This window comes from Tupaia chinensis, unplaced genomic scaffold (genome assembly GCF_000334495.1).
Source record: "Tupaia chinensis unplaced genomic scaffold, TupChi_1.0 Scaffold000445_1, whole genome shotgun sequence".
NCBI classification, from domain to species: Eukaryota; Metazoa; Chordata; class Mammalia; order Scandentia; family Tupaiidae; genus Tupaia; species Tupaia belangeri.
The window spans coordinates 493,163-509,945 of record NW_006159950.1 but is presented as its reverse complement, the minus strand read 5'-3'; the positions used below and the strand labels follow the sequence as shown (position 1 = coordinate 509,945).

The 16,783-nt window shown below is 58.5% G+C and overlaps 1 protein-coding gene across 1 annotated transcript in view; it reads right to left on the bottom strand.

The window, feature by feature from the left end:
• Nucleotides 1-16,783, bottom strand: part of SLC9A1 (solute carrier family 9 member A1) — a 46,768-nt gene that overhangs the window by 5,075 nt on the left and 24,910 nt on the right. The window contains exons 2-5 of the mRNA XM_006155315.3: nucleotides 6,853-7,313; nucleotides 3,838-4,088; nucleotides 2,576-2,793; nucleotides 555-757 (exon numbers count right to left, since the gene is read on the bottom strand). Coding sequence (XP_006155377.1) covers nucleotides 555-757; nucleotides 2,576-2,793; nucleotides 3,838-4,088; nucleotides 6,853-7,313 — 1,133 coding nt within the window. The remainder of the gene's footprint in view (nucleotides 1-554; nucleotides 758-2,575; nucleotides 2,794-3,837; nucleotides 4,089-6,852; nucleotides 7,314-16,783) is intronic.

Here is a 16,783-nt window from a genome sequence, read left to right as displayed (position 1 = left end):
GACGGCAGGACCCCCACTGCAGCAGCGGCTGACCCACTGCGGGTCTGCCCGGGGATAGGCCGGGGTAGGTGTCCCACGAGCATTAGCGCTTCAGTCCCCACGGCCCTAAGAGGTGGGTGTTTCCAATGGAGAAGGGATTGCAGTGGCCACCCCTCAGTGGGTGATTTCTCACTTTCTGCCTCTGTCTCTCTCTCTCTGTGTCTCTCCGGCGAGCATGCACGCCCTATAGCAAAAACCTCTCAAAAAAAAAAAAAAAAAAAGCAAACAAATAAAAAAAGATGCAGAAACAGCCAAGACAGGAAACCCTCACCCGAAGCCCTACACCGGGTTGGTGTGAAGTCCAACACTGGACTTTACCCACTTCCCTTAAGGTCATCTGGGTTTCTGCGAAAGCTGGGCAGCCTCCGGTCACTACGTTCTGACCGGGCCGTTCACGACTCGGTGTCACGATTCTCTCTACAGTTAAAGAAACCGAGGTCCAGAGGGGGGTGTGCCTTGCCCAAGGTCACACAGCAAGTGAGCATGGCCCCAGTTCCTCTCCCTACGGCGCGCACCTGCACAAAGACAGTGAAGAAGATGACGGTGATGATGGCGGTGAGGAACAGGTCACACATGGGGAAGTGGTGCTTGTCCAGCAGGTAGCCCAGAGAGAAGGCGATGGCGCCTCGGAGGCCGCCATAGGCGATGATGAACTGGTCCTTGGGGGTCAGCTTCACGATGCGGAACTTGTTGATGAACCAGGTCAGGCCCAGCACACCTGCCGGGGAAGGGGCAGCGAGCGGTCAGGCCTCACACATCAGGGAGCCCCCACTAAGCCCACCACCGCCAGGCCCTTGGTCCAAGAGCTGAGAGGACCCTGAGGGCTTTCTCAACCTGGGGGCAAACAGAGGTGTCCAGGGGCCAGAGGTGGGAGGGGAGAGAGAAAAGGTGCAACAGACCCTTCACCTGTCGTGGGCGGTTCTCATGCACATATTCAGGGCCACTATTCTACTTTCTACTTTCAAAACTTCAGCTTAAGGTGCGGAGGACTAGGCCAGCAGGTGGCGTGGTGCTTAGGGCGCTGGATCCCATATGACTGACTGTGCGGTTCAAGTCCTCGACCCAGCAGTTCTAGAACATTCCAGGCATGTTGCATGGGTGCCCAAAATGCCACAAGCAGCACAGAGAAGAGACTGCTGCATGGCCATCTTCCTGGGGGCGTGAGCTCCCTGTCTGTCTCCGTGACAAGTACACACACCCTATACAAATTAAAAGAAAGGCATGCCAACTCAACACGGCCCCCAGCCGAGGGGCCACAGACTAACCCTCACTTAGAGAGGTGTGTGAGACCCAGACAGAAAGGGACCTCATCACTCCAGTCACTGAGGGCAGAGGGTCTGAGGGCCTGAGGCTGGCCCCTCGCTGGGCAGGGAGCTCAGGCTGGGCTGGAAGTCTCACACTGTCTGCGCATCTGTGCTGCAGGGCCATGGGTCTGGGTCTGGGGCCTCAGTCCCTTCCTCAGAAAACCAGCAGGCCCCAAGTTAAGGTCTCAGGGGTTCCTTCATCTGACACATACCACTGTGCAGAGAACAGCCTGGCATGAGCAGAGGCTCCCCCTACACAGGCCATCATGGCGTCAGCCCACAGAGGTAGGGCATGGGCATGTGTGCCAATGACACTGCTGGGGCAGCCGGAGCCTCTGACACAAGGCAGCCAGAGAGCCCGGTCCCTGCACAGGACACACTGCAGTCAGAGAGCCCGGTCCCTGCACGTGACACACTGCAGCCAGAGAGCCCGGTCCCTGCACGTGACACACTGCAGCCACAGCCCAGTCCCTGCACGTGACATATGCACCACAGCCCGGTCCCTGCACAGGACACACTGCAGCCAGAGAGCCCGGTCCCTGCACAAGACACACGCATCACAGCCTGATCCCTGCATGTGACACACTGCAGCCAGAGAGCCCAGTCCCTGCACGTGACACATGCACCACAGCCCAGTCCCTGCACGTGACATATGCACCACAGCCCGGTCCCTGCACAGGACACACTGCAGCCAGAGAGCCCGGTCCCTGCACAAGACACACGCATCACAGCCTGATCCCTGCATGTGACACACTGCAGCCAGAGAGCCCAGTCCCTGCACGTGACACATGCACCACAGCCCAGTCCCTGCACGTGACATATGCACCACAGCCCGGTCCCTGCACAGGACACACTGCAGCCAGAGAGCCCGGTCCCTGCACAAGACACACGCATCACAGCCTGATCCCTGCATGTGACACACTGCAGCCAGAGAGCCCAGTCCCTGCACGTGACACATGCACCACAGCCCAGTCCCTGCACGTGACATATGCACCACAGCCCGGTCCCTGCACAGGACACACTGCAGCCAGAGAGCCCGGTCCCTGCACAAGACACACGCATCACAGCCTGATCCCTGCATGTGACACACTGCAGCCAGAGAGCCCAGTCCCTGCACGTGACACATGCACCACAGCCCAGTCCCTGCACGTGACATATGCACCACAGCCCGGTCCCTGCACGTGACATATGCACCACAGCCCGGTCCCTGCACGTGACACACCGGCCCTCACCTAGCACACGAGCGATGAGGCAGAAGAGCAGAGTGCTGATGACAAAGGTCCAGTTCCAGTGGTGGGAGCCGGCCACGGTGGAGACGCCCAGAAAGATGAAGATGAGGGTCTCGCTGACGCTGCTCCACATCTTCAGGAAGTACTTGATGGTGGTGTGGGACTTGTGGGAGATGTTGGCCTCCACGTAGGGACGCATCACCACGCCTGAGGCAATGAGCCTGGGGTCAAGAAGGCAGGGTTCAGGGTTCAGGGTTCAGATCTAGCCCTCTCTGAGGGCTCCTCACTGCCAGGCGTGTCCCACCCCCCGCCGGCCTCGAGGGCAGGCTGCAGTCTACCCTGACCCTGCAGCACAGGGGACCGTGACTCTTAGAGAGCAGCCCCTGTCCACTCACCACCAGCAAGGCAGAGCTAAGGTCCAGATGAGGCCCTGTGGGTAACACTTAACTGCGGTGCAGGAAGCCATCAGGCCAACTGTGACCTCCGACCTCTAGGTCGGCTTGACAATACGGGGCTATTCACCAGGGCACCCACGCCCCCAAGGAGCTGAGGCTCTGCGAGACGTCGAGAGTGCGCCCCTCCCTCTCGTGTGTGCGCACACTTTATCATGACCACAAAAAATAAAGTAGAACAACCACAGAGGAGGGTCCGTCCAGCTCCAAAGCCTCTCCTCCCTGCCTCTCCGCCTGTCCTGCCCGAGTCAATGCTCCCGGCCTACGACAGCATGGCAGGCCCAGAGTTCGAGGCTTCCATGGGGACCTCTGATCCAAGCAGCAGCCCAGGTCCTCCAGCCCAGCACCCTCCTGGGTGCTGCTCCTCGGCCAGGCCTCCTCGCCGTCACCCTGAACCCCAGTCCAGCCCAGCTCTGCCCTCGCAGGCGCTCCAATGGGAGCCCTTCGTACCTCACTGTTCCCAGACCCCATTCCCCCGCTTTGGGACCCAGAGGAGGCCTCAGGCCTTCCATGGAGGGAGGAGAGGATGGTGCCGTGAACAGCTCCATCCACAGGACTCCCCCTCTGACACGAGTTCAGGGCGGAGGGGCAGGCTGAGACTCCTGGGACGTTAACCCAGGGCAGCCAGGCCATACCTGCATCCACTCCGGCCTCACCTGCTCAGAGCCAGATTCCAAGATCCCACAGAACCCAGAAGCGCCCTTCTCAGAAGGCCCTGAGGACCCTGGTCACTTAAGTGGCCACCAGTGGATCTGCAGAGCTCTTATGACCCATGAGCGTGGGGCTCCCAGCCACTGCCGCGCCCCGACTCACGCCATGATGCCCGACAGGTGGAAGAGCTCGGCCGACAGGTAGGCCATGTAGCTGTAGAGGAAGACGAACAGCGGCTCGATGACGCGGATGTGCGCGGTGAAGCGGGAGGTGAAGGCCGCGATGACCCCGTAGACCACGCCCACAAACACCCCGCCCAGGGCCACCACGAAGAAGCTCAGGAAGCCGAGGACGATGTCCACAATGCCCACGTGGTCGTAGTTGGCAAACTCCTCAAAGAGGTGGTACAGGACCTGGGGGAGTGCAGGCTGGTGGGGAGGGCACCCACAGCTCCCCAGGTGCCCCTGGGCAGCCCACCCCGTGGCCAACCTGGCACAGGAAGAGGCCATGCGGCAGCGAGAAACCCTCGTGCCAGTCAGGCACCCACAGCCATGGCCTGGGACAGGGGCCCAGCTCGGGCTCAGCATGCCGGGCGGACCCAAAGCTCAAACTCAGCCAGACGCCAGCGCTGCGCCACTCTGAGGACACACAGCAAACTAGCCCGTTTTACCAGCTGTAAAATGCCGATAATAGGGGCCAGCAAGGGGCATGGTGGTTAAGGCACTGGACTCCCACATGAATGACTACAGTTCGAGACTCAGACCTGGCAGCTTGCACTCTCACTTTCCTTCTCTCTCTTTCTCTCTCTGGTGAGTACATGTACCCTACGGTAAATTAAAATAATAGTAGTAATAAGTAAAATTAAGTAAATAATTCTAGGGGGAAAAATGCAGGTGAAAACATTATCAACTCTGCAGCTCTGGTGAGGGGTGTCAGACAAGGAAGGGACCACGCTTGGGACTGCGCCTAGGGGTGCTGCTGCAGGGACTGAGTCTGCTGCCCACTAACGATGCCGGGCAAGCCAGCCTGCTCTAGGTCTCGTCTCTCCATCCGCGCAGTAGGACAGGACTTCTCAATGTCGGGGGCTGGAAACTGCCCTTTAACCAGCTCCCAGGCTGGGACAGACAGCCCAGTTCAGGGGCACAGAAAGGCAGCCGAGGTGTGCTCACCACCCGGTGCTTCACTGCCGCCAGGGGCTCAGTGGCACTTCGATGACCTTCACCCTGGTCATAGCAACACCTGTGAGGTGGGGCACGGACCTGCGACCCCACAGCTCTTGCCTGGAAACCAGGGTGCCATACTCACTCCGAGTGCCAGAAAGGCCTGACGTGGTCTAGGCAGAAAGGGAGTCCTCAGACAGACCAGGACCCCAAGTGCTTGGACCACAGTCACCTGGGAGACCAGCTGGGCTGCCAGGAGGGACAGCTTGCTGCACACAGCTGCTACACTCACTCCTAAGGGCTCGGGGTCCTCATGGCCCAGTGGTCGGTGTTTGAGCTCTGGACTCAGACCACGTAGACCTGGTCACCAGCACATCACTTGCAGGCGAATGTGACCTTGGGTGGGTGACTTAATCTCTCGGTGCCTCAGAGTTCTCATCTGGAAAGCTGGGATCATGACCGCACCAACCTCACAGAGCTGCTGTGTGGACTGGTGAGCAACACGTGTCCACACAGAGAGTGCTCGACAAACCAACAACACGTGTCCACACGGCAAGTGCTCCGCACACCGACAACCTCTACTGCTGCCCTGGGTGACATGCAGGGGACTTGAGGAACCATGTGACAGAACAGTGCTGCCTGGCAGTGCCCGCTGAACCCCCTCCCACGTCCCATGGGGAGGGTCTATCTTCGGCACCCACTAGACCCACAGGCCTCAGAGGGCACGGGTCCTAAAAGGGTGACAGCCGGTGCAGCTGCCCTTGTCTCAGAGGGGAAAACAGGCTCGTGTGGTAACCAGGGCGGGACGCAGGACGGACGCCCGCCTATCGGGCCAGCTGCTGCTCTGCCTGGCTCCCCGAGGAGCTGCGAGGAGGCGGGCAGGAAGGGGAGCTGAGGTGGAGGTGCTGGGCACCGTGGCCTGTCTCTAGTTTGAGGTGTTGCTCCTGAGGGGCTGGGGCGCATGTGCACGCGTGTCCTTGTGTTTCCTGTGTGTGAGGTTGCTCCATGCGGGGTCTGGTTGAGAGGGATAGAGGTGTGTCCGTAACATGGACTGCGTGTGCGTGTGCACACTCAGGCTTCCTGTGGAAACCAGCCGGAAGGGCGTGTGCAGGCCCACACAGCACTGTCACAGACAGACCTACTTGGGGGCCTGTCCTCACCAAGGAAAGCACTGACACACGGCTACTCCGCAGCGGCCGCAGGTCAGGCTAAGAGGCAGCCACTTGCTCTAAGTCACAGCACAAGCAAGCGGCCCCTTTCACTTGTCACCCTTCGTGGGTTTACAGGGCAAGGCAGGTTTCCCTAGGCTCTGTTCAAAAGGTACACCCTGGGGCCAGCAAGCGGCCTGGTAGCTAAGGCACTGGACTCCCACATGGCCACCCGCAGTTTGAGCCCCGGACCTGGAGGCTTGAAATGGCACCTAGAGCATGTGCCTGTGTGCCCAAAAGGAGAGCGGAGAAGGGGTTGTGGCACGGACACCCCCAAGGATGATTTCTCCTTTCCTTCTCACTGTCTCTGTCAGTCTCTCTCTAGCGAGCACATGTGCCCTATGATAAAAACCTAAAAATAAAAGACAGCTAACATGAGAGCAGAAAGGCCCCTCAGAGATTAAATGTCCTGTAAAAAATAAACTGAGACAAGAAGAGGATCAGAAATCTGCCCAAGAGCACGTCAAAACGCAAGTCACAGAGGGAACACATGGCCTGGCTAGGGAAGGGCCCAGGCGCAGAGTCAGACAGGCCTGCCTTGGCCACAGACTGGCCTGCGGCTGGCGACACCTCGGAGCTGTTGGACCTGACACCGCGGGTGGCTGCTGAGGGCCCAAGGGCACTTCCCTATGTTGGCATGAGTTGTGAGGGAGGTAACCATGCCCGGTGACCACGCCAGCGGCCGGGAAGCACACAGGGACAGGCGTGGACATCGGTCCCCGTCGCGGCTCAGTGCCAGGTGAAGGACTCCCGCCGGTGCAGACCTGGGCTGCACCGTGGGTCTGGCTATGAGAGGGACAGCCACTCACCACGGTGACAGCGTCGTTGAGCAGGGACTCCCCGAAGACGAGGATGTGCAGGAGCTCATTGATGTGGATCTCCTCGAAGACGGCCAAGACAGCCACGGGGTCCACGGCGGAGATGATGCTGCCGAAGAGCAGGCTGTCGAGGAGGCCGATGTTGTTGATCTGCTCGCCGCCCACCAGGCACACAGCGTACATGAGGCCGCCCAGGAAGAAGGCGTTCCACAGCGTGCCCACCACGGCGAAGATCAGGATGGTGCCCAGGTTCTCCGTGAACTGCCGCAGCGGCAGGAAGTAGCCGGCGTCCAGGATGATGGGCGGCAGCAGGAAGAGGAAGAAGACGTCTGACTGCAGGAAGGGGGGCGTCTCGCCCACGCCCTTGATCAGGCCGCCCACCAGCAGCCCCACCACGATGAGCAGGCAGCTCTCCGGGACGATGCTCGAGATGGTGGGGATCACATGGAACCCTGGGGGACGAGAACAGGAGGCCGTGGGCTTATGGGGGCCGGGCCGGGGCAGGGCAGGGACGAGGGTGCAGCTGGTGAGGCTTGGTCTCAGAGGGCCACTCCGTTAGCTCGGGACCCAGCTTCCTCGCCTGCGAAACGGAAGGGATACCACCAGCCTTGCAGTTTGCAGGATGAACGATGTGGTGTTTCAAGAGTGCTTTGTTAGGGGCTGCAAGGGGGCTGGGGTGCTGGGCACCCACATGGCCGACCATAGTTCACATCCTGGACCTGGCGGCTTTCCCTTTCTCTGTCTGTCTCTCTCTGGTCAAATTTTAAAAATAATAATAATAAATGGAATTAAGTAATAAAATAATTCTTAAAATTAAAAAAAGAGTGCTCTGCGGGGCCAGCAGGTGGCATGGTAGTTAAGGGTGCTGGAACTCCCACATGGCTGACCACAGTTTGAGTCTCAGACCTGTTGGTTTGCTTTCTCACTTTCCTTCTCTCTCACTCTGTCCCTCTCTGACCAAACTGAAAATACATACATACACACATACATACATATTTAATTTTAAAAAAAGTGATTTGCTCAAACGTGCTCTTACGCCAGCTGTTACCCTCAGGGAGTGCTGGAAAGCAGTGGCCCTGGGTGCCTCCCGAGGGCAGAAGTTACAAGCGGGTCACAGAAGCGCCAGTGCCTCAGGGCATGCCTATCTCAGGGCACTGCCCGCCTCAGGACACTGTCTGCCTCAGGGCACAGTCTGGGGAGGCAGCCCTGCGCTCCCACGAGGGGTGACACCCAAAGCCCTGTCTGAGGGAGGGTACTTCGTGCCCTATCAGGGAGGTATTTAACAAAAAGTGGAAACTGGCTGGTGGAGAAGCCCCAAAGGAGGCGGGCGAGCACAGGTTCACAGCATACCAGGGCAGGAAGGGCCTCGGCACCCCTCGGGCCTGGGGATCACGCAGCAGGCTCCAACCCCAGACACAGGCAGGGGCACCAGCCGATGCCAGAGCTGCTCTGGAGGGGTGCGGGGTCAACAGCAACCAGACCTGACACGTGGCACACATACCTGATGTCACTCCATTTCTACAGCAATCCTGCCCACTCTGAAGGTAGGGCTGACACTCAGACAGGGGAAGGGACGTGCTCGAGGCCACAATGCAACAGTGGCAGCACCGAGGGAACCAGCAGTTAGCGTAATGGCTATGTCGCTGGACTCCCACATAGTCGACCGCGGTTCGCATCCCAGACCCGGTGGCTTAAAACTCACGCCGGGCATGTGTGCATGCGTGCCCAAGATCCCGAGAGGAGAATGGAGGAGAAGGGATTGTGGCATGACCATCCCCCCTGAGGGGTGATTTCTCGCTTTCTGTCTCTCTGTCTCTCTCTGTCTGTCTGGCGAGCGCACGCTCCCTATAGCGAAAAAAAAAAAAGAAAAAGAAAAAAAAACTCTCCAAAGAGTGGCAGCACCGGGCCGGAACCCGGGTCTAGACCCTGCTGCCACCAGGGTTAGGGTTCTCTCTCTTCAACCAGAGGGTGTGTGCACTTGCCCCACACAGAGAGGAAGCACCCCCTTCTCCTAGGTTTCTCTGCCCTGCCAGGATTCGGGGTGCACACACCAGCACCTGGGGTGTTTCAGGGCACCACACTAGGACTCCAGCTGCTGGGTTGGCCGCCATAGCAGAGCCTAACCACCAGGGCACAGGCGGCCCCAGGCTCCACATTTCTCTAATTCAAGACCCTACCTGTTCTCGGGACCAGCAGTTAGCGTAATGGCTATGTCGCGGGACTCCCCTGTAGTCGACCGCAGTTCAAGTCCCAGACTCAGTGGCTTAAACTCACACCAGGCGTGTGTGCATGCGTGCCCAGGATCCCGAGAGGAGAATGGAGGAGAAGGGATTGTGGCATGACCATCCCCCCTGAGGGGTGATTTCTCGCTTTCTGTCTCTCTGTCTCTCTCTTTCTGGCGAGTGCATGCACCCTATAGCATGCAAAAAAAAAAAAAAATTTTTTAACTCTAGGAAAAAAACAGACCCTACCTGTTTTCCCATCTGCCCCCCACCCCCACCTGAGACCTGCCCACCATCCCCAGCCACCCCTGCCAGCAGCCCCTCTGCTATGACCCACCCAGACCCGGGAGAAAGCGCAACCCCCGTTGGAGAGGATCTCTCTTAATGCCAGGCCTGGCACAGAGCCCAGGGCTCCCCAGCAGCTGCCTGTTTTTCTTGGTGTGTCTGTATTTGCTTTGTTTGGGTGGGGAGGTGGGTGGAGCTCTGGGCATCCAGGTGCATGATGGGAAACAAAATCCCCAGAGGCAGCCTGGACAAGGGGGTGTGGCCCTTGGCTCAGGGCGAAGGTGCCTTCCCCTGCCCAGGAGTGCCAGGCAGGCAGATCCCACATCTGCTAACTGCGACCTGCCCAGGGTTGGGACACAGTGCCTGGGCCTCTGTCAGGGATCAGGCCCAGCCGTTCTTGCATGTCCTTTCAGGTCACCTTCAATTTGAAGATGCACAGGCCAGGGGCCAGCAGGTGGCGTGGTGATTAAAGAACAAGACTCCCTCATGGCCAACAGTGGTTCGAGTCCCAGAGCGGGTTGCCTGCTTTCTCACTTCCCCTCTCTCCTTCTCTGTGTCTCTCGTGAGCAAACGCACCCATAGCGGATTAAGGAATAGTGGATTAAGGAATAGTAACAAAGGGTTCTTTAGAAAAGTGAGAATGAAAAGGGGTGCTGCCGCGTGATTCCCGCTGACCAGTCTGGCCAGGCCTCTGCCTCCTTACCCAAGGCAGAGACCAGGGGCCTGTCATGGCTCGTTCGAGCATCAGAGGTCTCTGAGACCCTTGGGAAGAGGGAGGCGCCTTGGTCCCCACAGTCCAAGCCCTCCCCCTCTCAGGCCGGTCTCACACACACTCAGAACATCCAGGCCCAGAACCCCGGCACCAGGACAGCCACCTTCGGCACACTCAAGACACGCTGGGAGACGTGGCTGGGGAGGACCTCGAAGCCACCAGGCATGTTCCCCCGACTTCGACCCAGACCCAAAGTCACCTCTTTTGCTAAAAAGTCCTGTCTGTGTCCATCTGTAACACCCACACTCGGTTGCTGGTACCCTGGAAAGGGGGTAAGCAGGAAGTCCAAGCTCCAGCCTTACTCTGCCACCGCCCACAGCCCAGGCATCTCGGCCTTGCCAAATGCCTCCTCTCCTCAGGCCTCTGCCTGGCCTAGCCCCTCTCTCAGCAACGCCTTCCTAACCCTGACCCCACTCTACATGGCTGCCCCATCTCCTACTACCTGCCTCCTCTTCCAGGAAGTGTTCCCTGATACCTGTGCCTACCCAGGTGAGGGCAGGAGTCCTTTTCTGGTGGCTCCTCTCCCTCCCATGTACCGACTGGGCACCCCACAGAGTTTTTGCGACCAGTGACACCACACAGCACACGACACACCCAGAGGTGAGGCGGCCCCGATCCAGAGACCTGAGAGCTGGAACCTCAGAGGGCATGGACATGCTCCACGATGTGGCTGAGGAAATGGAGACTCTGAGACCAGGGCTGTCTCGGTCACATGACAAGTGTCCCAGGAAGAGCCCACAGGGATCCAGTCCAGGGATTGGCTCGGCCTCCTTCGAGGGCATGCAGCCCTCCCAGAGCGAGGAGGAGGGCAGTGTGGAGCTCGGCATCCTCGGGCCGCGGGACAGCCCTCTGACAGTGCGGAGCCAGAGCCCTTTCAGAAGAGGCAAGGGCCCACCCGTGGCGCGGTGGTTAGGGTGGCTGCCTCCCACACGGCCGACTTCACAGGTCAAGTCCCAGACCCAGGAGCTTGAAAATCATGCCTGCCACAGGTAAATGTACATCCAAAATCCTGAACAGAGACAGGAGAAGGGATTGCGGTGTGGCCAGCCGCACTGTGGGGATTTCTCACTTGCCCCTCACCTCCAGTTGGCTCCAGGGAGTGTACGTGCCCTATAGCAAAAACTAAAAAGAAGGAGGAAAAAGACGAGGCTGCAGAAGGGGCGAGGTGGAGTCTACCTGGAGAGGTGGTTGCTGGCACGTGTGCACACACAGACACACGCTGGTTCATGCGCACACACTTGCTCGCCAGCCTCTCAGGCCCTCGCAGCACCCTGGACGGCTCGTTCACGTCTCACGGCGTCCCCACCCGAGTCGGCCACAGTGCACTCGTGGCTGTCAGGGCGACGAGACACCCCAATCCCACCCCCACAGCCCTCCCTGGCCAGAAGTCAGGGAAGTGCCGGGTTACCGGGGACTGGGCCCACAGGGCTTTCGGCCGCCCACTTCCAGGCCTGAGGACAGCCCTGGGGCTCATCTCCACCAGGTCCCAAGGGATCCTGGTGGCACAATCCCGCCCCTTACCTCCCTCTTTCAATGCCCAGCCACTAGTGTCACCTAGGCCGCCGAGGGAGATGCCTCTCAGTGAAGAACGGCACCGCCAGGGTCAGCAGCAGGTGTCGACACAGCTCCCACACGTGATGGCACGTGAGCCAGCACGCTCGGCTCCCACATGTGATGGCGGGTGTGCCCACACGGCTCCCACACATGACAGGTGTGCTCTGATACTCCGAAGCACGTCTGCCTCTTCCCACAGGTCTGGGAGGCCATGGTGCCCCCGGTGGTACAATGAGGACACTGCACTGAAAAGTCAGGTCTAGTGCTCCGAGCTGCCCGGTTACCAGTCAGACCCAGTGGGCTGTGGGCTGCATTCTCAGCCTCTTCCACAGAACCCAGGTTCACCCTTGTTTCTATGCAGCGTCCGCCCAGGACCACAGAGGGAACTACTTCTTCCACAAGCTCTTCTCCAGGGAGGGCTTGCCTCACTCTCCCCCTTCCAGTATAGCAACCTAGTAAACACCTCATGAAATCCTTCCTAATAAGCTTGACTCCTCCAGGAAGCCCTCCAGAGTTGACTCAGCCAGGTGGAGTTAGACTTCTCTACCAAACACTTAGGGCAAGAGGTGGGAATCCCTCGGCCTGTTAGGTCCTACTCCCTGAGATACACTCAGCCCCAAGTCTGGTGGAGCTAGAGGCCCTTGTTGGGTGGGGCAGAGGAGGGTCCTGACTCTTTTTGCGTCTAAGTCTTCCCACCATCAATGTCAGCTGTGAGGACCAGGGAGCAGGACTACCTAGAGGGGCCAGCAGGTGGTGTGGAGCTATGGCAGCCCGACCCCACATGGCTGCACGGTTTGAATCCCAGTTCTGGTGCCTTGAAACACCAGCCAGGTGTGTGCTATGTGCCAAAAACCTCGAGAGAATGGAGAAAGGACTGCAGCGCGACTGCCCCCAGGGCTGTGTCTCACTTTCCCTCTGTCTCCAATGAATGCACGCACCCTACAGGGGGAAAAGCAAGAACAGAAAATGAGATCAGAACCGACGTGGCCATGCCACAGCAGGCCCACAGACGCCCCACCTCACGCTCCTGCGGCCGGACAGCGGGTCCAGCCGAGGCCGTCACAGCCTGAGAGACTCCTACCTGCCCCTCTCCCTGTCTCGGTGACAGCCCATCTCAGAGGGTCCCAGCACAGAGGAGAAGGGTAGGGAGAACGGTGCCTGGTAATGAACGTGCTCTGATACTCCGAAGCACGTCTGCCTCTTCCCACAGGCCTGGGAGGCCATGGTGCCCCCGGTGGTACAATGAGTCCCTGGTATTCGCAGCGACTTTGACTCCAAACCGCCGCTGTCATAACTGTCCTTAAAATGCACAACATGGGCTCCTCGGTTACCATGACCGTGACGTGTGCGTGTACATCCACGAGCTGTGAGCTCCCTAAGTGGGTGAGAATGATCTGGGTCTCCAGCTTCCAGAGGAGGAAATGCTCTTCAGAGGACTTCTAAGATGAAATAAGACTGGCTTTTGTAAGATGTGACGAGAGGGAGAGAGGAAGCTGGACAGCTCTGAACTTGCAGAAAGGGTGGTGTTCCCAGAATACTGACCATTTAAACTGGGTGTTGAAGGGTCAACAGGAGTTTGCCGGAAAAGGTCTATATGCTCTGCCACGCCTGGACATAGAGTCAGAGCGAGTGGCAGACAGGGAGAGGCATGTAGGGACATAGAGTCAGAGCGAGTGGCAGACAGGGAGAGGCATGCAGGGACATAGAGTCAGAGCGAGTGGCAGACAGGGAGAGGCATGCAGGGACATAGAGTCAGAGCGAGTGGCAGACAGGGAGAGGCATGTAGGGACATAGAGTCAGAGCGAGTGGCAGACAGGGAGAGGCATGCAGGGAAGGCAGGCTGACTCACTAAGGTCTGCCGAGACCCGAACATGACGACGGCCGTGAAGAGAGACCAGACGGGACGTGAAGAACGCTCAGTGCTGCTCCGGCCACACCTGAGTCCCACTCCCTCGGAAAAGGGGCTCAGGAGCCACCCAAGGTACCTGCACACCCTACTTACAACTCCGGGCCCACACGTGACTCAACCGATTTCACGTTTTTTGTGGTTTTTTCCAGAAAGACAGAGAGCGAGAAGTCAGCCCCCAGGATGGCCACGCCGCAATCCCTTCTCTTCCAGTCTCCTCTCGGGATCTTGGGTACGTGTGCACACATGCCAGTGTGAGTTTAAGCCATGGTGTCCAGGACTCAAACCACGGTCAACCACACGGGAGTCCAGTAATATCACCATGATGCCATCTGCTGGTCCCGAATAGCATGTTTTTTTAAAAATGTAAATCATGGGGGACCAGCAGTTAGCGTAATGGCTATGTTGCTGGACTCCCATGTAGTCGACCATGGTTCGAGTCTTGGATCCAGAGGTTTAAACCCACGCCAGGCGCGTGTGTGTGCATGCCCAAGATCCCGAGAGGAGAATGGAGGAGAAGGGACTGTAGCATGGCCATCTCCCCTGGGGGGTGATTTCTCGCTTTCTATCTCTCTCTCTGTCTGTCTGGCAAGCGCACGCGCCCTGTAGCAAAAAACCTCTCCAAAAAAAAAAGTAAATCATGGGACTTACATTTGGCATCACAGTTTTGTTGCTGGACTCTCATGTAGTCAACCACGGTTTGAGCCGTGAACCTGGCAGCTTAAACCTCATGCCAGGCACTTGTGCGTGTGTGCCCAGATCCCAGGAGGAGACTGAAGGCGTGGCCATCCTCCCGGGCCCAGGGGGTGACTTCTCCCTTTCTCTCTGGTTCTGTTTCTCTGGTGGGTACACTTGCCCTATAGCAAAAATCTCTCTTTAAAAAAAAATAAAGCAGATCACTGATGTCTACTTTCAGGACAGTACGTGATCACAACCCACAATAAGGTACAGTCTTGAGGCCAGCAGGTGGCATAGTGGTTAGGGCACTGGACTCCCACGTGGGCGACTGCGATTTCAGTCCTGGGCCTGGCACCTTAAACCTACACTGGGCGCATGTGCAAGTGTGCCCAAGATCCAGAGAAGAGAATGGAGAAGAAGGGACTGCGGCGTGGCCATACCCTGGCAGGGGGCCTCGGTTTCTGTCTCTGGTGAGCATGTGCGCCCTGTAACAAAACTCTGCAAAAAACAGATACAGTCTCTGCCACTTCCTGGGCACTGACGGCGTCTGATGAGAGGCTCTGTGCTGGAGTGAGCCTCTGGTTTTCTCTCATCTATTGACCTTGAAAGACAGAGACTGAGGCTCCCAGCTGGGAGTCCAGAGCCATGGTTCGAACCCTGCTTCTGTGAAAACCTGGCCCATTGGGTCCGACAGGGAGAGAACCCAAGCACCACGCCTCCCTACACAGCACTGACAAGCCTGTTCGAGCCCTGGGGTAGGCACCCCAAGCCAGGGGGCTGCCTCAGTGCCTGTCCTCCTCCAAACAAGTGGTACCTGTTTCTGGCTTGTTTCAACCCACATTTCAGAGGTGCTGCCTGCAGGCATACCAGGACAGGAAGAGCTAAAAAGCTGAAAATACCAAGGGCCCACGCCAGGCCACCTGCGTGGGGGGAATCAGATGGCGGTTCCAGGCCTAGCTCACCCCACAGTGAGCAGCATTTGGGTAAGTTGCTACCCCACAGAGCTAGCCAAGGACCCCATGCGGGCCTTGTCTGTGCTGCTGGCAGTGAGACCAGAGGGTCTTGGCATCTGCCGTCTCTACACGGCACCACCAGCATTAGAAAACTTCAAGGAGAGAGGAAGGACGAGGTCAGCCCCGTGGCCTGGTGGTTAAGGGAGCCAGACCCCGCACAGGTCACCACAGTCAGAATCACAGCCTTGGTGGCTGGAGAGACACGCTGGGTGTGTGTGCATGCGTGCCTAAAATCCTGACAAGACGGAGAAGGGACGGACATGACCATGCCCAAGGGGTGCTTTCTCTCTTGCCCCCTCTCTGTCTCTCTCTGGTGAGTGCCCAACCCTCTGGCAAATTAAAAAGGAAAAAACCTCGGGGACCAGCAGTTGGCGTAATGGCTATGTCGCTGGACTCCCATGTAGTCGACCGCAGTTTGTGTCCTGGACCCGGTGGCTTAAACTCACGCCGGGCGCATGTGCGTGCGTGCGTGCCTAAGATCCCGAGAGGAGAATGGAGAAGGGATTGTGGCGTGGCCATCCCCCCCGGGGGTGATTTCTCGCTTTCTGTCTCTATGTCTCTCTCTGTCTGTCTGGTGAGCGCACGCGCCCTATAGCGAAAAAACCTCTTCAAAAAAAAAAAAGGAAAAAACCCCATGGAACTTTCTTGTGAGGGCCCTTCCTGGCTCTCAGCCCCAACCTGTGTGGGGCACAGAACACAGGGCTCCCCCTGCCAGCCCCTGGACCCAGGCTGGCCGAGCCGCCTGGCCTCAGGCCTGGGCGATGGACAGGTGATCTGAGCACCCCTCGGCCCAGCGGGGTTGGGGAGGGCAGGACGGGAACAGGCTCAGCAAGAGCTGCCCATTTCTAGACCGGTCAGAGCCGTGAGAAAGCTGGGCTTCCCTCTTCTCTCGTCTTTCTCTTTTTTTTAAGTGGGGTAAGGTACAGCGTGCAAGATGCAGAGCTGGGAGAAATCGGAAATGGAGCACACCACACACCTGTTAGCCAGCTTCCCTTCCAGCTCTGAGCCCTCTGGCTTAGAAGCATAACACACCGAACCTCGCAGTCTAACGTGCACGCACTGCAGATAACGTCACACCTGGGTGCAAATTTCCAGGGCAACTGCCCTGTGGAAGTCACGGCGCCACATTTCAGCTGCAGGGTGGGGCTGCAAAGAAATGAGCAAGACCGACGGCAAGGGCTGTGGGAGGGACGGCAGCCCCAGGGAGGCAGCTGGGCCCCACCCGATGCCCACCCGGGCAGCTCTACAGGGTCGGTCGTGTGCTTTACAGCATGTGGAGCGGGGATGCAGAGGGTGCCAGCCCCTCAACTCGTGCATTTCGGTGACTTCTAGAAGGGTCAGAAGGACATCAGGGAGAGAAAATGACTCAGAGGACAGGGGCTGGAGGGGCCAGAGAAGATGGCAGCAGGGCGCCCTCAGGCAGCGTGTCTGGTCATCTGTGGAGTGGCGAGAGCACAGGGCACAGTTCCCAACAGGGCACAGGACACAGGCA